Source organism: Macaca fascicularis, chromosome 4 (assembly GCF_037993035.2).
Source record: "Macaca fascicularis isolate 582-1 chromosome 4, T2T-MFA8v1.1".
Lineage (NCBI taxonomy): Eukaryota > Metazoa > Chordata > Mammalia > Primates > Cercopithecidae > Macaca > Macaca fascicularis.
In genome coordinates this window covers 104,048,945-104,071,352 of record NC_088378.1, presented here as the reverse complement: position 1 = coordinate 104,071,352, position 22,408 = coordinate 104,048,945, and the positions used below count along the sequence as shown (strand labels likewise).

Sequence of the window (22,408 nt, the reverse complement as noted above, 5' to 3'; positions counted from 1 at the left end):
GCTAGAATTGAGGTGGGCAGAGGCCTGGAAACCCCTCTCCCCACTTCCCCTTCAGCCCTGAAAGGCCTCTGCAGAGCCCTCCCTCTCCACGTCCATCCCACCTGACCCCATTGCCAGCTGCTCCAGAGCAAGCACCCTGAGTGTCAGCACACAGATGCACAGGTGCTCCTTGCCCCACACACCCACCTCTACCCAGCACAGCCGTGGCCACAGCACATGCAGACAGGACCAGACAAGGTACTGTGGGCATCAAATCCCTGCAAGTCTCTAGACCACACCATGTTCTAGAAACAGCTTAAAAACTGAGCAGCAGGCTGCCTATTGCCCCAACACTCTGCCACCTGTCCCTGTGGTTCTATAAGTTGTTGGGACAGAATTACCACCCCCTGGCAGCCGCAGGCCTCTCCTGGTGACGATCACACTGTACCAACCCAAGGAAAAAGTCCTAAGCTGGTCCCCAGATCCTGCACTAAAAGGCAACACATGACACATAAGCCACTCTACTGAGAACATTCAGTAACTTTATAGTTCTCATAGAAAACATTCACGTGTGAAAAACAGCGCCCCTTAAATCACGAATGACTCCAAAGTGGCAAGAAGGTAATTCCCTCCATTTTCTTGCAGTATTTATATTCATGAAGCAAAGTAAAACGTCATTAATTTTGACTGCTCATTTGGCTTTAATCATCGTCTGATCCGGGCTGGGCTGAAGTTGATCACAGCATTGTCTACCAAGAAAAGGTCTGCCAAGTAAATTAACCCAGGCAAAATTCCTTGTTGACAACCATTGAGATGAAGGAGACCCAGAATAACTGTCATTCCCATGCACAGAGCCCACAGAAAGCAGGCTCCAGCAACCTGCCCAGAGTGATCCCTCGGCCCCCTCCCGTTTCACAGTCATCATTTATAATACTTTTTAAAGGTTTGCCTGGTAAACCTGCAGTGGGGACACCTGCTCTGGGATAGTGCAGTCACTCAGCCCCACTCGCGGGCCGGGGCTGTGGGAAACCTGGGACTGGGATTGGGCAAGGAGTGGAGGGCAGGATGGTCCGGCTTCTGCCTACAGGAAGGATGCATTCTGGGAGTGGGGGTGGCAGAGCCTCAATAATTACAGTGAGAGATGTACAACCACTGTGGCAAGGTGCAGAGGTACTGGAGGCTGAGAGAACAGCACATTATAATGCAGGAGGAGCTATCTTAATTGAAGCGTCAGCAAAAGCTTCTCCGAGAAGGCGGCCTTTAAGCTGAGATTTGAAGGATGAGTAGAGCTGAATGAGGAAGGGGCATTTCCAGGCCATGGCCTCAGTGAAGGCCCCAAAGGGAAGGGTAGGATGTGCTGGAGGAAGTGATCTCTGCCCGCAAAGACTAAGTAGAGGGGAACAAGGATAGTAAGGTGGGCAGGGGTGGGTTGGGCAGGACATGGCAGGTGACGGTGACAAAGAATTGTTTATTCCAAGAGCACCAGTAGCCCCTGAAGAGCTGTGAGCAAGGGACTGCCAAGAACCTGGTTTGCATTCCTGAAAGATTCCTCCTGCTTCGTGGTGAAGTGGATGGAGTGGACACGGGAGAGGGCAGGTGTGGACGCAGGAGGCCCAGGCAGGCATGATCACTGTCTTCCTCACTTCCAGCCTCCGCACCCTCCACCGGGACAACACACCCACGGTGAATCCTGAGCTCGAAAACTTTAGTCAGGTGATGTGATTTTTTTTTTTTCCTAATATGCAGACTCCTAGTTTTACACAACTGCTGTTCTGGTTAACAGAATGTTTTAACTACCCAACATCACTGTATTTTCTGCACATAAATTACAACTCAAAGGATAATACAAATTACACCAATTAAAACGAACCAAACTTAAATTTAATACCTCATTTATCACCATACCATACAACAGCAAAAGGTGTTAAAAAGATCTAAGTGTCTGCTGATTTATGAGTATAATCTGAAAAGGCTGTTAACATTTTATAAGTCCCTAATAGCTATGGGATTTCAGACCTCCTCTCACCTCCCAGCCCCCTACGGGCTCATTACCCAGATGGCTGCCTGAGCCTCCAGGCCCAGCCCTCCTCCCCCATTCATCCCGCACCTGCCAACATGTCATTCTCAAACTATATTACTAATCACATCAGTTCCCTACTGGAAAACTTTCAGACTCTCCAATGTCCACAGAAATGAAGAAAAACTCTCTTCTTAGCAATCAGTCCTCACCATCTGACCCCAGCTTGCCCTTCCCAAGAGCTACACACGCCCTGGGACAACTTGTTCCAAACACACACGCTGCCTATGATCCCTCCCTGCCCTGGCCTGGGCCTGGCACCGAAGGCGCCTCTCACATGCTGCCCTTTCCCGAGGCCTTTCCCCAAACTCCCCCAGTGGCTGTGGTTTTCTCTTCAAATGGAACCTCCAAACATTCCACTTGTACTCATTTTTGATCCCATGATACATCTGCCTGCTCTTGTAGCCGTTCTCTCTCTGCTAGATACAAAACTCCTTGGGGTGAGGGGCTGCTATGTTCCGTGTGTGTGGAATTCAGTCAAATGCCACATCTCCCTCTATTAACATTTGGCGGATGGTCAATTCCAGCAACTGGCCGCTCCGCCTTCCCAGCCCTTGGCTTCCTTACTTATCTCACCTTTTTTCTGGGAGTCAGAGGTGACTCTATCTAGGTCAACCTGTTCATCTAAGGTCCTGATCTTCCCTTGTTTCCTCCCCTTTGGGACTTTCAACACTTAACACTTCTTCAAACTTCCATTTCTCCCCATCCATCATTAAAGAAAGAAGAAAAAGCTGTTCTACCCCTTGAAACTGCCACCATCTCTCTTTCCTACTCATTTGCTGCTGCGTTTCTTGAGAGTTGTCTCCTGGCCCTCCTGCCTCCTAGTCATGCTCCCCTCCCCACTCTCCACCCACTCGCTGCAAAGGTCAGGGCCTTTTAAGCCTCCACTGAATAGAAACTACCACCCGCTGGAAAGCTGGTGATAGGCCATGGGCGAGGAGGAGGTGGCTGCTGACAGAAGACAAGTATAACCAGGTGCACCGCCTCACACAACCTCCGTCCTTAGAATCAGAACTTGTCAAAATCACACAACCCTTGAGTTGGAGGGGACCTCAGTGGTCACTGTACCCTTCCTCTTCCTAACCCACACCTCCTGACCACTCATCTTCACAACATCCTCTCAAATCCCTGTCCTGCCAAGACAGAACCTTCCCAAACCTTTTCCAGATCAAATCTCTCCCACTCTGCTCCATCAGAAATCTAACTTTTTTTTTTTTTTAAACAGTCTCCCTCTGTCACCCAAGCTGGAGTGCAGAGATATAATCTTTTTTTTTTTTTTTTTTTTTTTTTGAGACGGAGTCTCGCTATGTCGCCCAGGGTGGAGTGCAGTGGCCGGATCTCAGCTCACTGCAAGCTCCGCCTCCCGGGTTTTTACGCCATTCTCCTGCCTCAGCCTCCCGAGTAGCCGGGACTACAGGCGCCCACCACCTCGCCCGGCTAGTTTTTTGTATTTTTTAGTAGAGACGGGGTTTCACCGTGTTAGCCAGGATGGTCTCGAACTCCTGACCTCGTGATCCGCCCGTCTCGGCCTCCCAAAGTGCTGGGATTACAGGCTTGAGCCACCGCGCCCGGCCGAGATATAATCTTAACCTCTACCTCCTGGTTGCGGCTCATTGCAACCTCCACCTCCACCTCCTGGGTTCAAGTGATACTCATTCCTCAGCCTCCTGAGTAGCTGGGATTATAGGCACCTGCCACCATGCCCAGCTAATTTTTGTATTTTTAGTAGAGACGGGGTTTCGCCATGTTGGCCAGACTGGTCTTGAACTCCTGACCTCAGGTGATCCTCCTGCCTCAGCCTCCCAAAGTGTTGGGATTACAGGCGTGAGCCACCACACCCGGCCAGAAATCTAACTTTGCTCAGATCATTCTGCTTCCAGCTTTCTCCCCTACTCACCAAGGGTCCTCCTCTTCCCACATCCAAGAGCGGAATTCATCATTCGTCTACCCCTTCTCTCCAGCAACCTCGCCAACTGTCCACCCTAACACCCTCTTGCTGGGCCTTGTCTCTTCTCCTGGCTCCTCCCCTGCAGTCACTTTAAATGCCTGCCCCCAGGATGCAATCCGAGGCGGCCACAGAGTCTCCCTGTGAGAGCGCATCCATACCCAGGGCTTTGACACACCCTGGCCACAGGACTCCAGGCCAGAAAACTACGCCTTCCTAGACTTCGCCTGTATGAGGGAAAGGCACAGAAGACCTGCATGCTCCCAGCCTGCTCCTTCCGCCTGGCCCTGCTGGTCTGTCACTTCGTTTGGTTGGTCCTGATTTCTATTCTTTATAACACTGATTACAATGATAATTTTTGTAATTAGAGCACTCTTCTGAGTTCTGTGAGTCAATCTAGCAAATTAGCAAACCTGAGGGAATCGTGGGGAACATCCAATGCAGTCAGTTGGTCAGAAGTGCAGGTGGCCTGGGGCTCTCCAGCACATGGGGGGCATGGGAAGTAAGGGCAGTCTTGTTGGAGACTGTGCCCTCTAACCTGTGGGGTCTGCACCAACTCCAGGTGGCGTCAGAATCTAATTGCAGTACACCTAGCTGTGCTTTTAGCAGAATAAAGTACCTACTGTGTGCCAGCAACTCAACTGGGAACTGCGTATACTGTCCTTAATGGAGCACCGTGTCCCACCTGCCACGTCCTAGAGTTAATCATAAGGAACATGCCAATGTTGAAAATTCCTAATAAGTATCTGTTTTAAGTTCTGAACTTGAACAATCCTACCCGTCCTGGTGAGGGTGAAGACCGCTGTACGCTCAGTTCTTTCAGGCAGTGGTTCTTACTGACACCTCCTGGAAGTGGCTCAAGGGAGTCTGTCACTTGAAATGAACTTCAAAACAGAGCTAAAAACTTTGTGTGGACTTCCTCACTGGTAGCCAGTCCTCAGATTCCGGAGGTGGAGGAACTGAATTCTGAGGCACAGAACAGTCAAACCTCCCAGGGTCTCACTGGCTTGACAGAGCTCTGTGGCCACTGGTCAGCTTTGAAGCCCACTGCACACCACCAGTGGGGCTGCCTCCAGTGTTTTCCTTCCATCTCGTGGGCAGGCATATGAATTCTTTTAAGTAGTAATCATTATTTTTAAAAAAATCCTCCAATGGAAAAGAAATCATCTTAATTCTACCAGTATGGTTGTAAACATAAGATTATTTCCAGAACAATGTTTCATGTCACCTGAGAGCAAAATTTCAGTATCAGGCAAGTTCAACATGGCAATAAAATGACAGTGTAAGAACTACTAGAATGACACGAAACATCACAGTTTCAATGTTTGATACTCAAGTGAATTTCCAGTGATGAGCTATGTGATGACCTCACAGAAATACAAATAGGACAGGCTCTGAGGGGCTTCTACAGAACGTGCTCAAACCCACAAATGTTCCATTTGGGCTCTTAATCCACTTTGCAAATGCAAGACACACCCAGGCTCCAATATGGTGCTCGCACTTGACTATCACAGAGCATTTTCAAAGTGAGCTCCTGAGACTGTCCTGGCCACAGCAGGGATGTGGGTCCCCCACCTCTTTCTCCGCTTCTAGAGATTGTGTGTATGTGTGTGTGTGTGTGTGTGTGTGTGTGTGTACATATAACTTGGAAGCACCAATTGAACATGAAGCCCTAAAAGGTCTTTTCCTTCTTCCCAGAGAATAAATGAATTGTATGTGGAATCTAAACAAAACCACAAATTTTCAAGTTAGAATTAGAACAAACTGCCTCAAAATCAGAATCATTATCCTATCAACCAAATCACTTAAAGACTTCCAAGGGGGGAGGGATTGCAATGGGAGATATAGCTGATGTAAATGACGAGTTGATGGGTGCTGACAAGTTGATGGGTGCAGCACACCAACATGGCACAAGTATACATATGTAACAAACCTGCATGTTATGCACATGTACCCTAGAACTTAAAGTATAATAATAATAATAAAAAGACTTCCAAAAATATCAATAATTTACTGAAAAATAAGATGCAAAGCAAGTTCATGTGCAAAGTGAAAAAAATTATTTAGTGTGACAAGAGTTGTCTCCTTAGAGACACTTTATTCCTATTTTAAAAACAATAATGAATATAGAACAAGGAAATAATTCATATTTTATTATGATGAGTATGTTTTTAATATGCTTTGAAAATATACTGAAATGCTTAGAAAAATCCAAACATCGGTCTTGTCATGGAAACAAGAATTCCCACAGAATTTGGCAGTCCTAGCTAGGCCAACCCTAATGCACAAACACATGCATCTTTAATTTTAGAAATATCTATGTGACCCAAATTCTGGGGGAACCAATGCAAATATTCAACAAGTCTATTGGATACCTGATCATCTAAAGTTCCTACATTAAAATCCAGGAAGAGCAACCCAAGTTGCCGTCACCTTGCATGATGCATGCAAGGAAATGGGCAGACATCCCACATGTTAAGGAGACATGTCTGGGAAGTCTGTGTTGAAACAAGGCTCTGGGAGAATCAGGAGCAAAAGTCTGTCTGCAGCTGCTTGAGCAGTCACAGTCCTCACTTAGAAGCCCAAGCTTGGGTTCTGACTTGAGAGTCCCATGGTGGGAGGCCAGGAAAGGAGGGCTGCACTGGAGGGCCCTGGTGGTCATCTCTGGCAACTGCCTCACTTTACACAAGAAAACTACGTCCCAGATAAGCTGAAGGACTTTCCCTAAGGTCTACATTTTCTGCTCATAGGTACACTTCTGGTCAGCAAGAAGCCTGATTTTCAAAAGATACTCTATGCCCCATGTTTTCAGGGCCATGGATTCTGAGCGGGTCAAGGGCAGGCCTCTTTCTGGAGTCCTCGAGACCGTCCTAGATGGCTCTGCTGCCTCTCCTTCCGCCTCCAGGTGGAGACCTAGGCTGAGAGGCCAGCTCAGTTCTGGAGCTGCAAGAACTGAAGACCAAAGCAAACAGCTGGAGTAAAAGAGGGAAGGAGAGGTCAGGGCCCTGAGAGATGGCCTGGCGGAGGGCTGGTGCTCTGGAGATGTGTGTTAAATGATGAGTAAAAATCTCCTGTTTGTCTTCTCCCACGATGCTATGTGACAAGACCCACCACACAGCCGTCCATGAACGCTTTGCCCCTCAGATGACTCCTGGTATTCTTTGTCCTCTGGATCCCTCAGATTTGTAGTATTGTCAGAATAAAAGTGATGAATCCAGTTCAGGAGACAGCCTCCATTCCATCAGAATTCTGAACGCGGAGATCTTGACTACGGCTGGGAAATATGCACAGAAGATGGGGCAAGCACAGGCTGGCAGCCCGACCGAGCTGTGCTTCGGAGCTCAAGATTGATGAGATCAATTTTGAAGGCTTTCTGCCTTCATTTTTAGAGTATAGATGTCACCAATTCCTTTTTTTTTTTTTTGCCTCTGAGCCTCATGTTTCAAACTCCATCCTTCCACAGTAATCACAGGTATCATTTTCTATAACCCATAGAAAATAAGTTGTTTTATGATAAAGTAGCATTTTAGAACGTGTGGTCTACTGCAGGGCCAATTCAATTCAGTTGGTTGTTCAGGGAATAAAAACTTTAAGACAGTTATACTCAATAAATTCTTGAAATACCAGAAATCCAAGTTTATATTTTAGTATTAAATATATCAATAAAGCACTAAACTTACCAATAAGCATTAAAATGACTTGTCAATTTTTATATCATTATTAAATTTATCAATAAACATGATATATTTTAATATACAGATCTTCTAGAGAAGGGAGCCAAAAGGTTCCAGCTGACAGAGCCCTGGAAAGCAGGAGCCCGGGTCTAGCTCTCACCACCGAATCCCCAATGGCCAACCCAGTAGCTGCCACGTAGATGCTTGTGGGATAAGGGCACAGACAGGTGACAAAATGGAACAGAATGGGCATTTTCTAATCACCCTCCAAATCAATTTCCACTTGATCTAACCAAAGAGCCTATTTTGAAGGTTTAAATATTTCATCTCCTGAATATGATATGATGTAGGGTTTTATCCAAATTTGTCTTTTAAAGCTTCCTTCATTCAGTGCATCATTATAAACAAGAGCATAAGAACAGTCCGGCAGGAACAAATGTCGTCACCCACACTGCTCACCTGCCATGTCGATGGCAAAAGGCCTGTCTGCTCTCCAGCCGGTGTACCAGCCAACAACTTTGCCATTTTCCACCAGCGGACGTTCGTAGCGCCGCCCACCAACCAGGCCCACAGGCCAGACGGAGACCTTACGAGTGGTTCGCATCTATAAAAAGGGAAAAGACGTGTGTTTTAAGTTTCCTCAGGAAAAAGAGGGAGGAAATGAATGTGATCTACGTACAAGAAGGGGGGCTGGTGGTGGTGTAATGTTGCGGGAAGTCAGGGACCCCGAACGGAGGGACCGGCTGAAGCCGCGGCAGAAGAACATAAATTGTGAAGATTTCATGGACATTTATTAGTTCCCCAAATTAATACTTTTATAATTTCTTACGCCTGTCTTTACTGCAATCTCTGAACATAAATTGTGAAGATTTCATAGACACTTATCACTTCCCCAATCAATACCCTTGTGATTTCCTATGCCTGTCTTTAATCTCTTAATCCCATCATCTTGGTAAGCTGAGGAGGATGTATGTCGCCTCAGGACCCTGTGATGATTGTGTTAACTGCACAAATTGTTTGTAGAGCATGTGTGTTTGAACAACAAAATCTGGGCACCTTGAAAAAAGAACAGGATAACAGCAATGTTCAGGGAACAAGGGAGATAAGACTTTAAACTCTGACTGCCAGTGAGCCAGATGGAACAGAGCCATATTTCTCTTCTTTCAAAAGCAAATAGGAGAACTATTGCTGAATTCTTTTCTCAGCAAGGAACATCCCTGAGAAAGAGAATGCGCCCTGAGGGTAGGTCTGTGAACAGCCCCCTTGGAGGCGGCCGTCTTTCATGGTCGAAGCCGAAAGGATGAAATAAGCCCCGTTCTCCTGTAGCGCTCCCAGGCTTATTAGGATAAGGAAATTCCTGCCTAATAAATTTCGGTCAGACAGGTTGTCTGCTCTCAAACCCTGTCTCCTGACAAGATGTTATCAATGACAATATGTGCCCGAAACTTCATTAGCAATTTTAATTTCACCTCATCCGGTGGTCCTGTGATCTCGCCCTGCCTCCACTTGCTTTGTGATATTTTATTACCTTGTGAAGTATGTGATCTCTGTGACCCACACCCTATTCGTGCACTCCCTCCCCTTTTGAAAATTGCTAATAAAAACTTGCTGGTTTTATGGCTCAGAGAGCGTCATGGAACCTGCCGACATGTGATGTCTCCCCCAGACACACAGCTTTAAAATTTCTCTCTTTTGTACTCTTTCCCTTTATTTCTCAAACCAGTGGAGATGCTTAGGGAAATAGAAAAGAACCCATGTTAACTATCGGGGGCGGGTTCCCCCGATAGTGTAAAATTTCAAAAGTTAAAGGTTTCCAAACAGAATCCTTCTGCTGCTAGAGTATAGCCCCCCTCTGTTAGGCTGGCTGCTGTGCCATGATCTCTACTCGGTCATGAATTGGGCTGGTGGCTTAAGGTTTAGGAGAAATAAAATGGGTGTCAATATCTGGACATCACTGATTGGAAGCTAAGTTGCAACTATCAGATATTTTCCTATTTGTTTCAAAGTTGAATCTTGAAACAATACTTCTCTCTTCCAAGGTGAGAAAGTTTAATTCCCCTTTAGGAAACTTCATTACTCAGGAAGAACAAAAATGTCACTCAGAGGAGCCACAGGGGCGTCCTTTCTCTGACTTTTCTATTGCTATACACAGAAATCTTGGCTGGGGACATTAATAAGGGGATTCAGATACAGAACTGAACCTGGCTTCTTCCAGAGTGATAAAAAAGAAACACGCAGCCTGAAAATCTGCCTGCCTTTCAAGGGCAATTGGGCCAAAATAGAGACTGCTGGAATCGCTTGTCCTTGTTAAACATAGTGGAATCCTGGTTAAACATGATGCTCAGCTGAAAGTTACTAGCTAGATTTCTTTAAGGGGAAAGAGATGCCCACAAGAAAGCTTGCTGATATTAGGCAGCACTGTAGGAGAAAATTGCTACCACCACCTTTTTCCAGGGCTCGTGTTGAACAGCTCAAAAAGCATCTTAGCATAAACTAGAAAAAGGTGCCCCTTTCTTGGGCAGACACACCCACTGCTGGAACCCATAGCTTGGCAAAGTACCAGCTGGACTTAAACTCCACGTACCCTCACTGCTGGGTGTGCCTTGGACGAGGTATAACCTGCACAACTGCATGAGGTGGTCTTGTTGAGGTAATTATAATTTCAACAGCAGTGCTTTACCTTTTATTTGCTATAGAACTGAACTGGGTCATGATCAGTTAACCAGGGGTTAAATAATGATCATCAACCAAGGAATTTTTATGAAAGGAAAAAAATGATATACTTGGGAAAGATTTTCAAATACAATAGAAATGAAAGTCATATTATTAAAGAGTAAAAATAATTAGAAGCTCCCATTAACCAAGCTTCCTGGTTTTACTTATTATTATCCTACCTTGTTCCAAAAAGGGTATCTTTTTTTTTTTTTTTTGGAGTCAGAGTCTCACTCTGTCGCGCAGGCTGGAGTGCGGTGGTGCGATCTCAGCCCACTATAACCTCTGCCTCCCGGATTCAAGCAATTCTCCTGCCTCAGCCTCCTGAGTAGCTGGGATTTCAGGCACCCACCATCACTCATGGCTAATTCCAAAGAGGGGATTTAAGGGTATGAAGCATTCCAGGTAATGAGGGTCTCGCTGCATTGGTCTGCCTCAAATCTAAAGTTACTGTTTTTTATAGTCTTTATCATTTATTCAATAAATGAACTGCGACTGTCTTGTGGTAACCCATACTAACTTTTACAGTGATTTTTTTATAAAACAAGCTGAGGTACAAGTGACAGAAAAGTGTTAACAAGCCTGAGACTGTTACCTTTAGAAAGGTCTGCTTGCAAGGCTCACTCTTGGCTGGTGTCCGGGAATGCAGCTTTTGAAACATTTCCTACACTTGTAAGGTTATTTTATCTGTCTGGGCCACTGAACAACTGCTTTCCTTTCAGGAATATGAAATTTTGGTGGGCAAGGAGTGCCTATGTGACAACCCCCCAACAAAACCCTGAACTCTTAAGTGGGTTTTCCTGGGTATAATCATTGTATGCCTGTGAGTACATTTTCACTACTGGAGAGGTGGTGTGCTCTGTGTGATCTCAGAGGGAGGCGGGGAACACAGAAAACCCACACATGGATTCCTCCGGACCCTGCCTGATGTCGTTTTCCCTTACTGATCCACCTGTGTATCCTTCTATGTCACTGTAATAAGTCTTAGCCCCAAGAACGACTATATGCTGAGGGCTACGGTCCTGGGATTCCTGAAATACTAACATAGAATAAAATGCGTTTTTTAAAGTCTAAAATTAGACACATTTTGACATATGTATATAGCCATGAAGCCATCACCACAATAAACAGAATTAACATACTCAGCACCCCCAGAAATTTCCTTGTGCCCTTTTTAAATCCATTTCTCCAGTCCCTTTTTATATCACCCATCGCCAGGAAACCCCGATCTCCTTTCTGTAACTATACATTAGTTTGCATCCTCTAGAATCTTGTATGAATGTAATCATTCAGCATGTGGGGTGTATGTGAATGTGTGTGTGTGTGTGTGTGTAAATATAACTTCTTTCATTTGGCATAGTAATAAAGACATTCATCTACTTGTAATGTACATTAACAGTTCACTCCTTTATTTTGCTGGATGGTATTCCATTGTGTAGCTCATACCACAGTTTACACATTCACCTGCTGAGGGACATTTGAGTTGTTTCAAGCTTTTGGCTATGACAGATGAAGCTGCTACAAACTAAATACGTGTTTACAAGTCTGTGTGATTTTCTTTCTCTTTTTTGAAGATAAATACCTAGGAGTGGAATGGTTGGATCACGCACTAGGTATACATTTACCTTTTTCAGAAACTGCCAGATTATTTTCCAAAGTGCTTCTGCCATTTTACATTCTCATCAGCAGTGTAAGAGATATCTAGTTCCTCCACATCCTCACCAACACTTGCAATGGTCAGTCTTCAATTTCAGTAATTCTAATAGGTACTACTAATAGTGGTATCCCATTATGGTTTTAATTTGCATTATTTTAATGACTAGTGTGCTTACTGCCACCTGTATCTCTTCTTCGGCAAAAAGTCAGTTCAAATCTTTTACCCATTCAAAAAAAAAAAAAAGGGTTTTCTTACTACTGACTTTTGAGAGTTATTTATATATTCTGCATACAAATCTTTTATGTGATTTATAAATATTTTCTCCCACTCGTGGCTCATCTTTTTGAAAAACAGAAGTTTTAGTCTTGATGAAGTCCAATTCATTTATTTGTTATTTTATGGATCATGCTTTTGATGTTTTACTTAAAATATTTTTGTGGCTGTGCACGGTGGCTCATGCCTGTAATTCCAGCACACTTTGGGAGGTAGAGGAGGGCAAGTCATTTGAGGTCAGGAGTTCGGGACCAGCCTGGCCAACATGGTGAAACCCCGTTTCTACTAAAAATACAAAAATCAGCCGGGCATGGTGGTGAACACCTGTAATCACAGCTGCTCAGGAGGGTGAGGCATGAGAATTGCTTGTGAGTGTGTATACATATACATATATATATATATATATATAACTATATATATATAAAAAATATATTTTTGCCTAATTCAAGGTTACAAGGGTTTTCTCCTCTTTCTAAAAGTATTATAGTTTTAGGTCATATATTTAGACTATGATCAATTTTCAGTTAATTTTTATATATGGTATGAGGAACTGAAGTTCTTTTCTTTTTTTGTATATGGATAACTAATTGTTCCAACTATATCTAATTGTCCTGGAACAACTGAGCTGCCATTACAACTTTTTCAAAAGTCAGCTATGCATATATGTATGGGTTTATTTCTGGATGCTCTAATCTGGTCCATTGGTCTCTTCAGTGATCTTAATACCAATGCCACAATATCTTGATTTACCATAGCCTTATAATAAGTCTCATAATCAGGCAGTATTAGTCCTCCAACTTTATCCTTCATTTTCAAAGCTGTTTTGACTGTTATAGATCCTTTTCATTTCCACATGAATTTCAGAATCAGTGAAATCAGCAAATTCTGATACAGATTGCATTGAATCTATATATTAATTTGGTGACATCTTAACAATATTGAGTTTTATAACCCATAAACATGATCTCTCTACATTTATTTAGGTCTTTAATTTCTCTCAGCAATATTTTGATGATTTAATTCTTGAATCAATATTAACATTTAATGCTTTTGTATCCTAGGTCTTCCCCATAGGTGGGACAAAACCCCAGGTAATTTACTAAAATTTTCATAAAATAGAGTCCCCCTACCTCCCCAACTCACTCCAGCTTCAGGGTCCTCTTCCCCGACATCCTCAGAAAATAAAAATATTTCACATATTTGGCCTTAGATGTTAAACATGGCAAACACAGAGAAACCAAGTTAAACCTAATACATACTTTTAAAAAATTAACAGAATGGCTTTATATATAAGGCAATAAAAGTAGTACTGTGGTTTTTGGGTAAGATAATCTTCTTAAAATGACTATGATTTTTTTCAGCTCTTAAACTGCTTTTGTCCAGAACACTAAATATTCAAATCTGTGAAAAACTGGTAGATGGACCCCATCTCACATCTCTGTGCTCCCTTAAGAATGTATGAGGTTGTGCCCTGTATACAGCAGGTATTAAACAACTCTTGGCAAGTGTTTAAGTACTAACTAGTCATTTATGTGTGGGCCCATTAGCCAGGTGTGGTGGGTGGTGTGTGCCTGTAGTTCCAGCTACTTGGGAGGCTGAGGCGGGAGGATCACTTGAGCCCGGAAGTAGAGGTTGCAGTGAGATGTGATTGCAAAACTGCACTCTGGCCTGGGCAATGGAGCAAGACCCTGACTCAAATAATAATAATAATAATAATAATAATAATAATAATAATAAATTATAACAATAAAAAGGAATAAAAAACAAATAGATATAAAAAATAAATGTGGGCCCACATGTAACAAGAAATTAGTATGTGTCTGTGCTGTGCAAGGGACACGCTCACAATCAAAGAGGGAGACAGGCAATAAATGAACAGAAGGCAAAAGACATTTTTAAAAAAGGAAGAGAAATGGCCATTAAAGGGAACTAAAAAGAATAATAAACTATAACTGTGGGGCCACTAGAACAATTAAATATGACCACAGGAATTTACCATGTTTTACGTTAGACTTTTCATTTAAGCTGGGCCATGAAAGGCATGTAGGATTTTGTCTACAGAATACAGAATGGCTTAGGGTTCTAGGTAACCAGATGAATCAAAGAAGCAAAAGTTTGCATTCCTGTGCCAATTTCATGCTAGAAAATGTAGGTTTTGCTTAGCACACTCCAAATTACTGAGAGCTGCTCAGAGCTAACATTTGTTCATGCTTTATTTTTCTAGAGGGCTGGATGTTAAAGGTGAGGCGATGATTACTTAAATGCAGGTGATGTGGCAGACTGATGTTTCCAGGTATGCTAAATTTTAAAAAGTTTGTCGTATAATTAGTTTAAAAATTCAGAAAGATCCAGATGCCATCACCGTCTATGCCCTGCTGAAATTCCATGCAGAATGCTTCATCACAGAATTAGCCCCTCTATCCTCGACCACTATACTATATAGAGTGTGCCAGACATTTCAAAGGAAAATGGCACAGCTATTTACAGAACTTCTTCATTTCACCCCTGGGATCTATCCTTTGTTCTGTGTCGTTTTCACTCAATCTATGCTCTTTAAGGATTCCTTAACAGCCCTGTTATTTTCTGAGGGTGGAAAATGTAACAATAACAGTGACTATTAAAAGTATCTTCATGTAACTAAAATATTCTCAGTATTTAAAAGCTTTGCTACTTTCTCAACATGAAATAGCGGTTACATAACAAGCACAACCTCAGGTGTCTGGTGAGAACTCCAATCTAAAACAGAGCAATAAAGCAATGGATATTATGATAAAGAGGCAGCAATTCACATGTATTTATAAGAGTTACAATATTACTAACAGGTCTGGCCCCCAAAAGCACTCTCTTCCCATTTATTCAATGCCAAAGTCGTATTCTGTGGTTCATTCCTCCTGTAATAACCTCCAACTAAATGGACAGGGCTTGCATAGCAATGCTCATCAACCAAACTCACAGCCAGAGTAATTTCCATAGACCCAATGGCTACAAAGGACACACAAGATATATTTGGTACATGTGCACACTCTTCCAGGCTGAATGACATTTAAACTATTCCAGGGTGGTGGTGCTTGTTCATCACATTGTCGTCTTCTCTAGGAAAGGAGGGAGGCAGGTGACTATCACGCACTCCAGTTTGGTGACCCTTCCCAATAACCAGCATTTTTTTTTTTTTTTTGAGTCAGGGTCTCCTCTGTCACCCAGGCTGGAAGTGCTCACTGTAGCCCCCAACCCCTGGGATCAAGCGATCCTCCCACCTCAGCCTTCCGAGTAGCTAAGATTACAGGCATGCCATGCCGGGCCAGCTTTTTACATTTTCTATAGAGTTGAGGTCTCACTATGTTGCCCTGGCTGGCAGCTCCTGTTTCTTTAGCCAACTTTTCTTTCTGCAGCTTTCTGCTACGTCCTTTTCGACCCTCCTTGGGAGATGGCTAACAGCCAGCTCCAGGGACTGGAACACTCAGAAGATCACATTCAGGCAACCATCAGAATGCCCTTAGAGCAAAACAGAGAAAGTTAAATGCCTTTAGCTTCCTTGAAGACATGCCACTAGTGAAAATCTCGTTTTATTTTTTCCAAAGGGAAATGAATAAAGTTCTTGATCTTCTGAAATTTAAAATGCTATAGGCAACTTCAAGAAAGTGGAGTCACGATAAAAAATGTGACACTGTATCCTGTGTTTTAAACTAACAATTTCGGTAGCCAGAAGCAAATGAAACCCACCAAATCCAATGGGACCCATGAACTCAGAGCACAGAGGAAAGGGCAGTGCAAATATGATGAAGATGTGAACACACAGGTGATTTGGAAGCAAGGATTCTTTCCAATTTTATTGCCCCTAAACATGTGATTTTCCAAAAAAACCGATATTTATACGATCAAATATACCTAAAACTTTCCTTTGGAACAAGCTTGAAAATTAACATAAAGTCTACTTTTCTTCCTCTTTCTTGCATCCCCCTCCTAATGATTTCACCATCCATCTCAGCTAGGTGATTAAGGGTAACATCAACAGTGATAAATCGTGTTGATAGTATGTACCCTTGCTATGATGTGATGGGAATGACACTTCACCTCTGTGGCATTTTCTACTGCCATTCTCATATGAAAGAAACCAGGGGTTCTTAGAGAAATGGCTGATTCTAGGACTGGGATGGGAAATACACAAGATAAGCCTGGAGGAGCCAGAAAGGGAAGAAGTATTCAAATAACAAACAAAAAACTGAACAAACCCACATTGGTGGGTGTGTGTCGAAGGGACATAGCCAATTGAAACAGCTCCTAGTGGACAAAGCTGAAACAATTTGAGCAACAAAATAAATAATGGTGAATTTGTGTACCTTTCACGTGATGTTATGAAAATGATGTAGAGTGGCTGTTCCCCTCTCAGCAGTGCCAGCCGTTCCCCGTTTGCCACAGTGTCCCCATCATTCCCCACTGCAGTCCCAATGCTGAGTATGCATGCCAATCACCATTCATTAACCAGCTGATGCTGTCACGGGAGATACTGTATTCCTCTCTTTGAAGTGGGAAACTGAAAAGCATCAAATGGGCCATGCATTTCAAAAATGTGTGGAGGCAATATTTTTCTATGCATGAAAACAGGGAATGTTCCTAAATACTTAGTGTGAAAAGTATTGTGTATAAAGATACTATTAGAAATAAACCATAACAAGAACCATGAGATATGTGAGAAAGGGACATGACTCAAAACATTAATAAATGAACCACATTGAAATGTTAGCCCTTTAGATTTTAATATAAATAAAGTAATACTGCTTATACAAGAACAGCTTCACTTAATTATGTTACTTGCTTTAGGTCACATGTATTCGTGAATTCTGGTACGGACTGTCTAGGAGCGGCTTGACTGGGCTCTGCTTATTATAAAGCTATACAAATCAAGACAATGTGGCATTAGTGTGAGGATAAATATACAGATAAATGGAAGAGACTAGAGAATTTAGAAATAGCTCCTCCTACATACAGTCAGTTGATTTCTGGCTAAGATGCCCAGGCAGTTCGATGGGGGAAAAGGACAGTCTCTTCAGCAAACAGGGCTGGAATGAATGGACATCCACGTTAAAAAAAAAAAAAAGTAGATGCGGAGAAAGAGGGATCCTTGTATATGGTTGGTGGGAATGTAAATTGGCACAGCCATTGTAGAGAACAGTATGGAGGCTCTTCAAAATATTAAAAATAGAGCTACGAAATGATGCAGCAATTCCACTATTAGACATATATATTCAAAGGATATGAAATCAGTATGTCAAAGAGAATGCCCATGTTTACTGCAGCACTATTCACAATAGCCAAGGTATGAAATCAACCTAAGTGCCTATCAACAGATGAATGGATGAAGAAAACCGGGGAGATATACACACACACACACACACACACACACACACACACACACACACACACACACACACAATAGGGTACTATTCAGCCTTAGAAAAGAAGGAAATCCTGTAATTTGCAACAACATGAAAAAACTGGGAAGACATTATGCTAAGTAAAATTCACCAGGCTAAGAAAGACAAATACCAATGGTCTCACTGATAAATGGAATTTAAAAAGTCAAACTCATAGAAACAAAGTAAAATGGTGGTATCAGAGGTTGGACAGGGAGTGAGGGGTGGGAGGGATTGGGGGGCTGTTGGTCAAAGGACATAAAATTTTACTTAGAAGGAATAAGTTCAAGAGATCTATTGTACATCATAGTGACTACAGCTAACATACTGTATACTTAAAAATTGCTGAGACAGATTTTTAAGTGTTATCACAAAAAAAAACCATGTGAGGTAATATGTATTCTACAATGTATACATGTATCAAATCATCATGTTATACAACATAAATATATGCCATTTTTATTAACTAAAAAATTAAAAAAGAAACAGAACAACACCTATATCTCACAAAACTCATAAAAATTTAATTAAAATGGGATCATGAACCCAAACACAAAAGCTGAAGTTTTTAAGTTTATAAACTTCTAGAAGAAAATATAGGAGAAAATTTTTGAGGTCTTAGGGTAGGCAAAACTTCCTTAAACAGGACGTAAGTAATAGGAACCTTAAAGAAATCTATAAATTGGACTTCATCAAAATTAAAATTTTCTACTCTCTGAAAGATACTATTAGGAAAATTTTTAAAGTAATCCATAGAGTGGGAGAACATATCCTAATACATACATCTGACAAAACACTAGTATTCAGAATGCATAGAACTTCATAGCACAAGAAAAAAGACAATCCAATTTAAAAAGTCGGTAAAAGATATGGACATTTCATCAAGATATATGAATGACCAATTATCACACAAAAAGATGCTCTGTGTCATCACCCATTACAGAAATGGAAATTAAAACCACAGTAAAATTAAAATTTTAGAAATTAAACAAAATAAAAAACAGAAATTAAAGCCACTACTGACCCACCAGAATGGCTAAAATGAAAAGACTGGCAATACCAAGAGTTGACGACAATGTGGGGTAATTGGGTCTCATATACATTCTTGGTGGGAGTAAAAAATGGTAACAACTACTTGGGGAAAAAAATTTGTAGTTTCCTATAAAGTTAAAAAACATGACACAGCAATTCCTTTCCTAGGTATTTACTGCCGAGAAATGAAAACATGTGTCCACACAAAACCTTGTGCCTGAATGTTCAAACAGCTTCACTCATAATATCCATAAGCTGGAAACAGTCCAAATGTTCATCGACTTGTAAATAGATAAACAAATAGATAAGCAAAACATACATACAATGGATTGCTATTCAGTAAGAGACAGTAATGAATAATTTATATAATAACACGTACCAATTTCCAAAACATTATGCTGACTACAAGTAGCCAGAGAAAAGGCCTCATATACTATTATTCCACTTACATGAAATTATTCATATACTATTATTCCACTTACATGAAATTCTAGATTAGGTACACTAATCCACAGTGACACAAAGCAGGTCAGAGGCTGAAAGTGGTGAGGGCTGACTGCAAAAGGTCATAGGTGACAGGGTGACAGTTACCAGGGTATATGAATTCGCTACCATGAAGCAAACTCTGCACTTCAAATGAGTACACTTTCGTTTAGGTAAACTATACCTCAAGAAACGTAACTTAAACTAAAAAGAAAATAATTAGGTGGTTTCAATATGAACTCAACGATTGAAGAGCCTAGAAAAATGAACACCCCAGTAGCAGTAAAACACAAACACCCAACTCTTGGTTTGTAAATATTATTTTCCACTAAAGGGAAAGAGGGCTCCTTGGAGAAGAGGCTGATTTCAGGTCTGACACACAGCCAGAGCACTGAAAGTACGAGATAAGCCTAAGATATATTGTGCCAAAAAAGCCAAGAAGTGCTCAAAGCTAAACAAGGACAAATTCAATGAAGACAGAAGCTGGTCTGAAGGGTTCCTGGCCAATCTGTGAATGATTTAAACATCAGAAAGAATGACATTGATGGATTAAAACACGTGGTGAGAAAAACTGACCCACAAGTCTATAATTACAGGGTGTGTGTGTATAGCTATTCTTGGGTAAAAGTTGTTGGAAAACAAAATATTCTCACTGTCTCAAGGTATCACTCCTGGGGTTACTTGTTAATTACAGGAGGGAAATGTGCCTTCACAATAAGAGGTATGGCAGTCATTCCCTTGGCCAAATTGTCAAGTTTGGCATCACCATAAAAAAAAATGACCTGGCAATACACGCTGCCTCATTGGATGCAAGGAGGAAGACAATATAACCTATGTGGTGTCCTTGACAAAGAGGTTTGGACTAAATATAGTTATCAGGAAACAAATAATGGTTGGGGAAACTAAACTGACAAATGCAATTTTGTCTTTGTGTGAACTTATCATAGCCAAATCTATGAGCTATTTACATTTCTATTTTCCCCAAGGTTTCTAGGAAAGCAGCAACTGCTGTAGAATAGAATCACAGCTAGGAGTATAATTATTGTGTATAGTGGTGTAATTATGATGATGATGCTGAGGAAGCACAAGAGTTACTGCTTTGGAAGTCCCCCCAACCACAGGAGCCACCAATGTTAAAATGCATTCCTTCTGGAAAAGTCAAATGAGCTTTGTCTATTCCACTATCCCTAGCATAGATCTGTATACTTCAGTAAAATGTGATGTTTATTGAAAATATAAATATAATTACTTGCCAATGACTATGTTAATCTTCATCTGGATATGAAAAGGAAAACTTTATATGAAATGAAATTATACTTAGGTTTGCACAAAACTGCTACAGATTAGCATGTCTAACATATGCCAATATCCTAAGTTTTTGCCCCCTTTAAAATTGGATTCTTTGCTACATATATTCCCCAAAATGGGTTTCAAGGGTCCCGAGTTCTTTAATGGCAGACAGCATGTTGCTCGCCTCTGTGGCAGTGTGTGCAAGCAGTAACAGAAGGTTTGTCTAGCTGTATAGTTCACTTGGCATGGGGATCTGCGGCTCTTTGTAACATAGGATTGCTGGTATCATTATCCACTAGCCTTTTCATGTAATAGGCAAACTCAGATACAAAGGAGCTACTCTACATCTCAAAAAAGTAATAAATTAACATAACTGACTTGAAAGCATACTACTTTTCCTTCTTAAAAAATATGGTCTCGGAATGTCTTCTGGCACTGTGTGTGTGTGTGTGTGGGGAGAGAGAGAGAGAGAGAGAGAGAGAGAGAGAGAGAGAGAGAGGGAGGGAGGGACTGGGGCATGTATTGGATTGTTCAACTATTTATCATCACTACATAAAAGGGAGCTGAGTTCACTACAGGAATGGTTGCCTTGGCCACACTCAATCTATTTTCCCAAATGAGTACTGACCCAAAGACCTCTGCTCTAGTTTACTTAGTACTATGATAATGTGAGGAAATTTAAACTGCTTCATTTCTCTTTCTTAATTTTTCCATATGAAAACCAACTATCTATCTCCTATTCTTCTCAGGGAGAATGGGGGAAAAGAAGTCTCTAAAGCACTTAGACATTCTTAAAAGATGTTATTAACCATGTAGTTTCAAAATTAGGTAATATTCCAGCAATTACAGAGATCGTACACCCCCATACTCCACCACCATGACCACACACATATATAGAGCATTCTCTTATAGCAATTTTTTTTTTTTTAAGACAGAGTCTCACTCTGTCACCCAGGCTGGATGGAGTTCAGTGGCATGATCACAGCTCACTGCAACCTTGACCTCCTCCTGGGCTCAAGCAATCCTCCTGCCTCAGTTACCCAGCTAGCCGGGGACCGCAGTTGTGCACCACCACACTCAGCTAATTTTTTATTTTTTGTAGATACAGGGCTTTACTTGATTTCCCAGGCTGGTATCAAACTCCTGGGCTCAAGAAATCCTCCTGCCTTGGCCACCCAAAATGCTTATTATAGGCATGAGCCACTGCACCCAGCCTTATAGCAAGTTTTGAGAAAAGCACACACTCGTACTTTCTCCTCATGCAAGGAGATGTAACCTCTCTTTTCACAGAAATGAAATATAGTATTCTTTGCTTTCTTATTATTTAATCCCATCCCTTGTTCCACTTAAGATCCTTCCACCTCTGGGTTTCTCAGTCTCTAATTAACATCTAATACTGCTTGAAAAAAGAATGTAAGGCAATTACACAGACACATAGATAAAAGAAAACTGAACAAAGGTGAGTGAAAAATCAATGATGTTCCTACACGCACGTAACTATCATGGAAACAGCATTACAATAGCAAGAGGAAAATATGCAATGCTAGGCATCAACTTACTGAGAACGGTGCAGGAACATGAAGAAAACCACAAACTTTACCATGAAACCTCAGCGAGCCCAGGGATGGGCTATGGCAGGTACGGCTGGTTGCCTACTCAACATCTACTTTCTTCTCTTCCTTATTGGCTGGGCTTCATTTTGGTTCAAAGGGTAACCAGCCCTTCCCCCACATGACTGCCAAGAGGGTGATGGTCTCTCAATGCCAGGGATAAATCTTGAGTGGTCAGAGATTAGTTTGGGCCTGGCAGTCCTGGCCATCAGAGGAAGTGTGCTGGGCTGCTTCTGGGAAAAGTGCCCTCACTCCTAAGGATGGT

At 42.0% G+C, this 22,408-nt stretch overlaps 1 protein-coding gene across 2 annotated transcripts in view; it reads right to left on the bottom strand.

Annotated features, from left to right (window-relative positions):
• B3GAT2 (beta-1,3-glucuronyltransferase 2) overlaps positions 1–22,408 on the bottom strand; it is a 73,404-nt gene that overhangs the window by 26,894 nt on the left and 24,102 nt on the right. For both annotated transcript variants that reach the window (XM_005552595.4, XM_005552596.4), the window contains exon 2: positions 8,135–8,279. In XM_005552595.4, the coding sequence (XP_005552652.3) occupies positions 8,135–8,279 (145 nt within the window). The remainder of the gene's footprint in view (positions 1–8,134; positions 8,280–22,408) is intronic.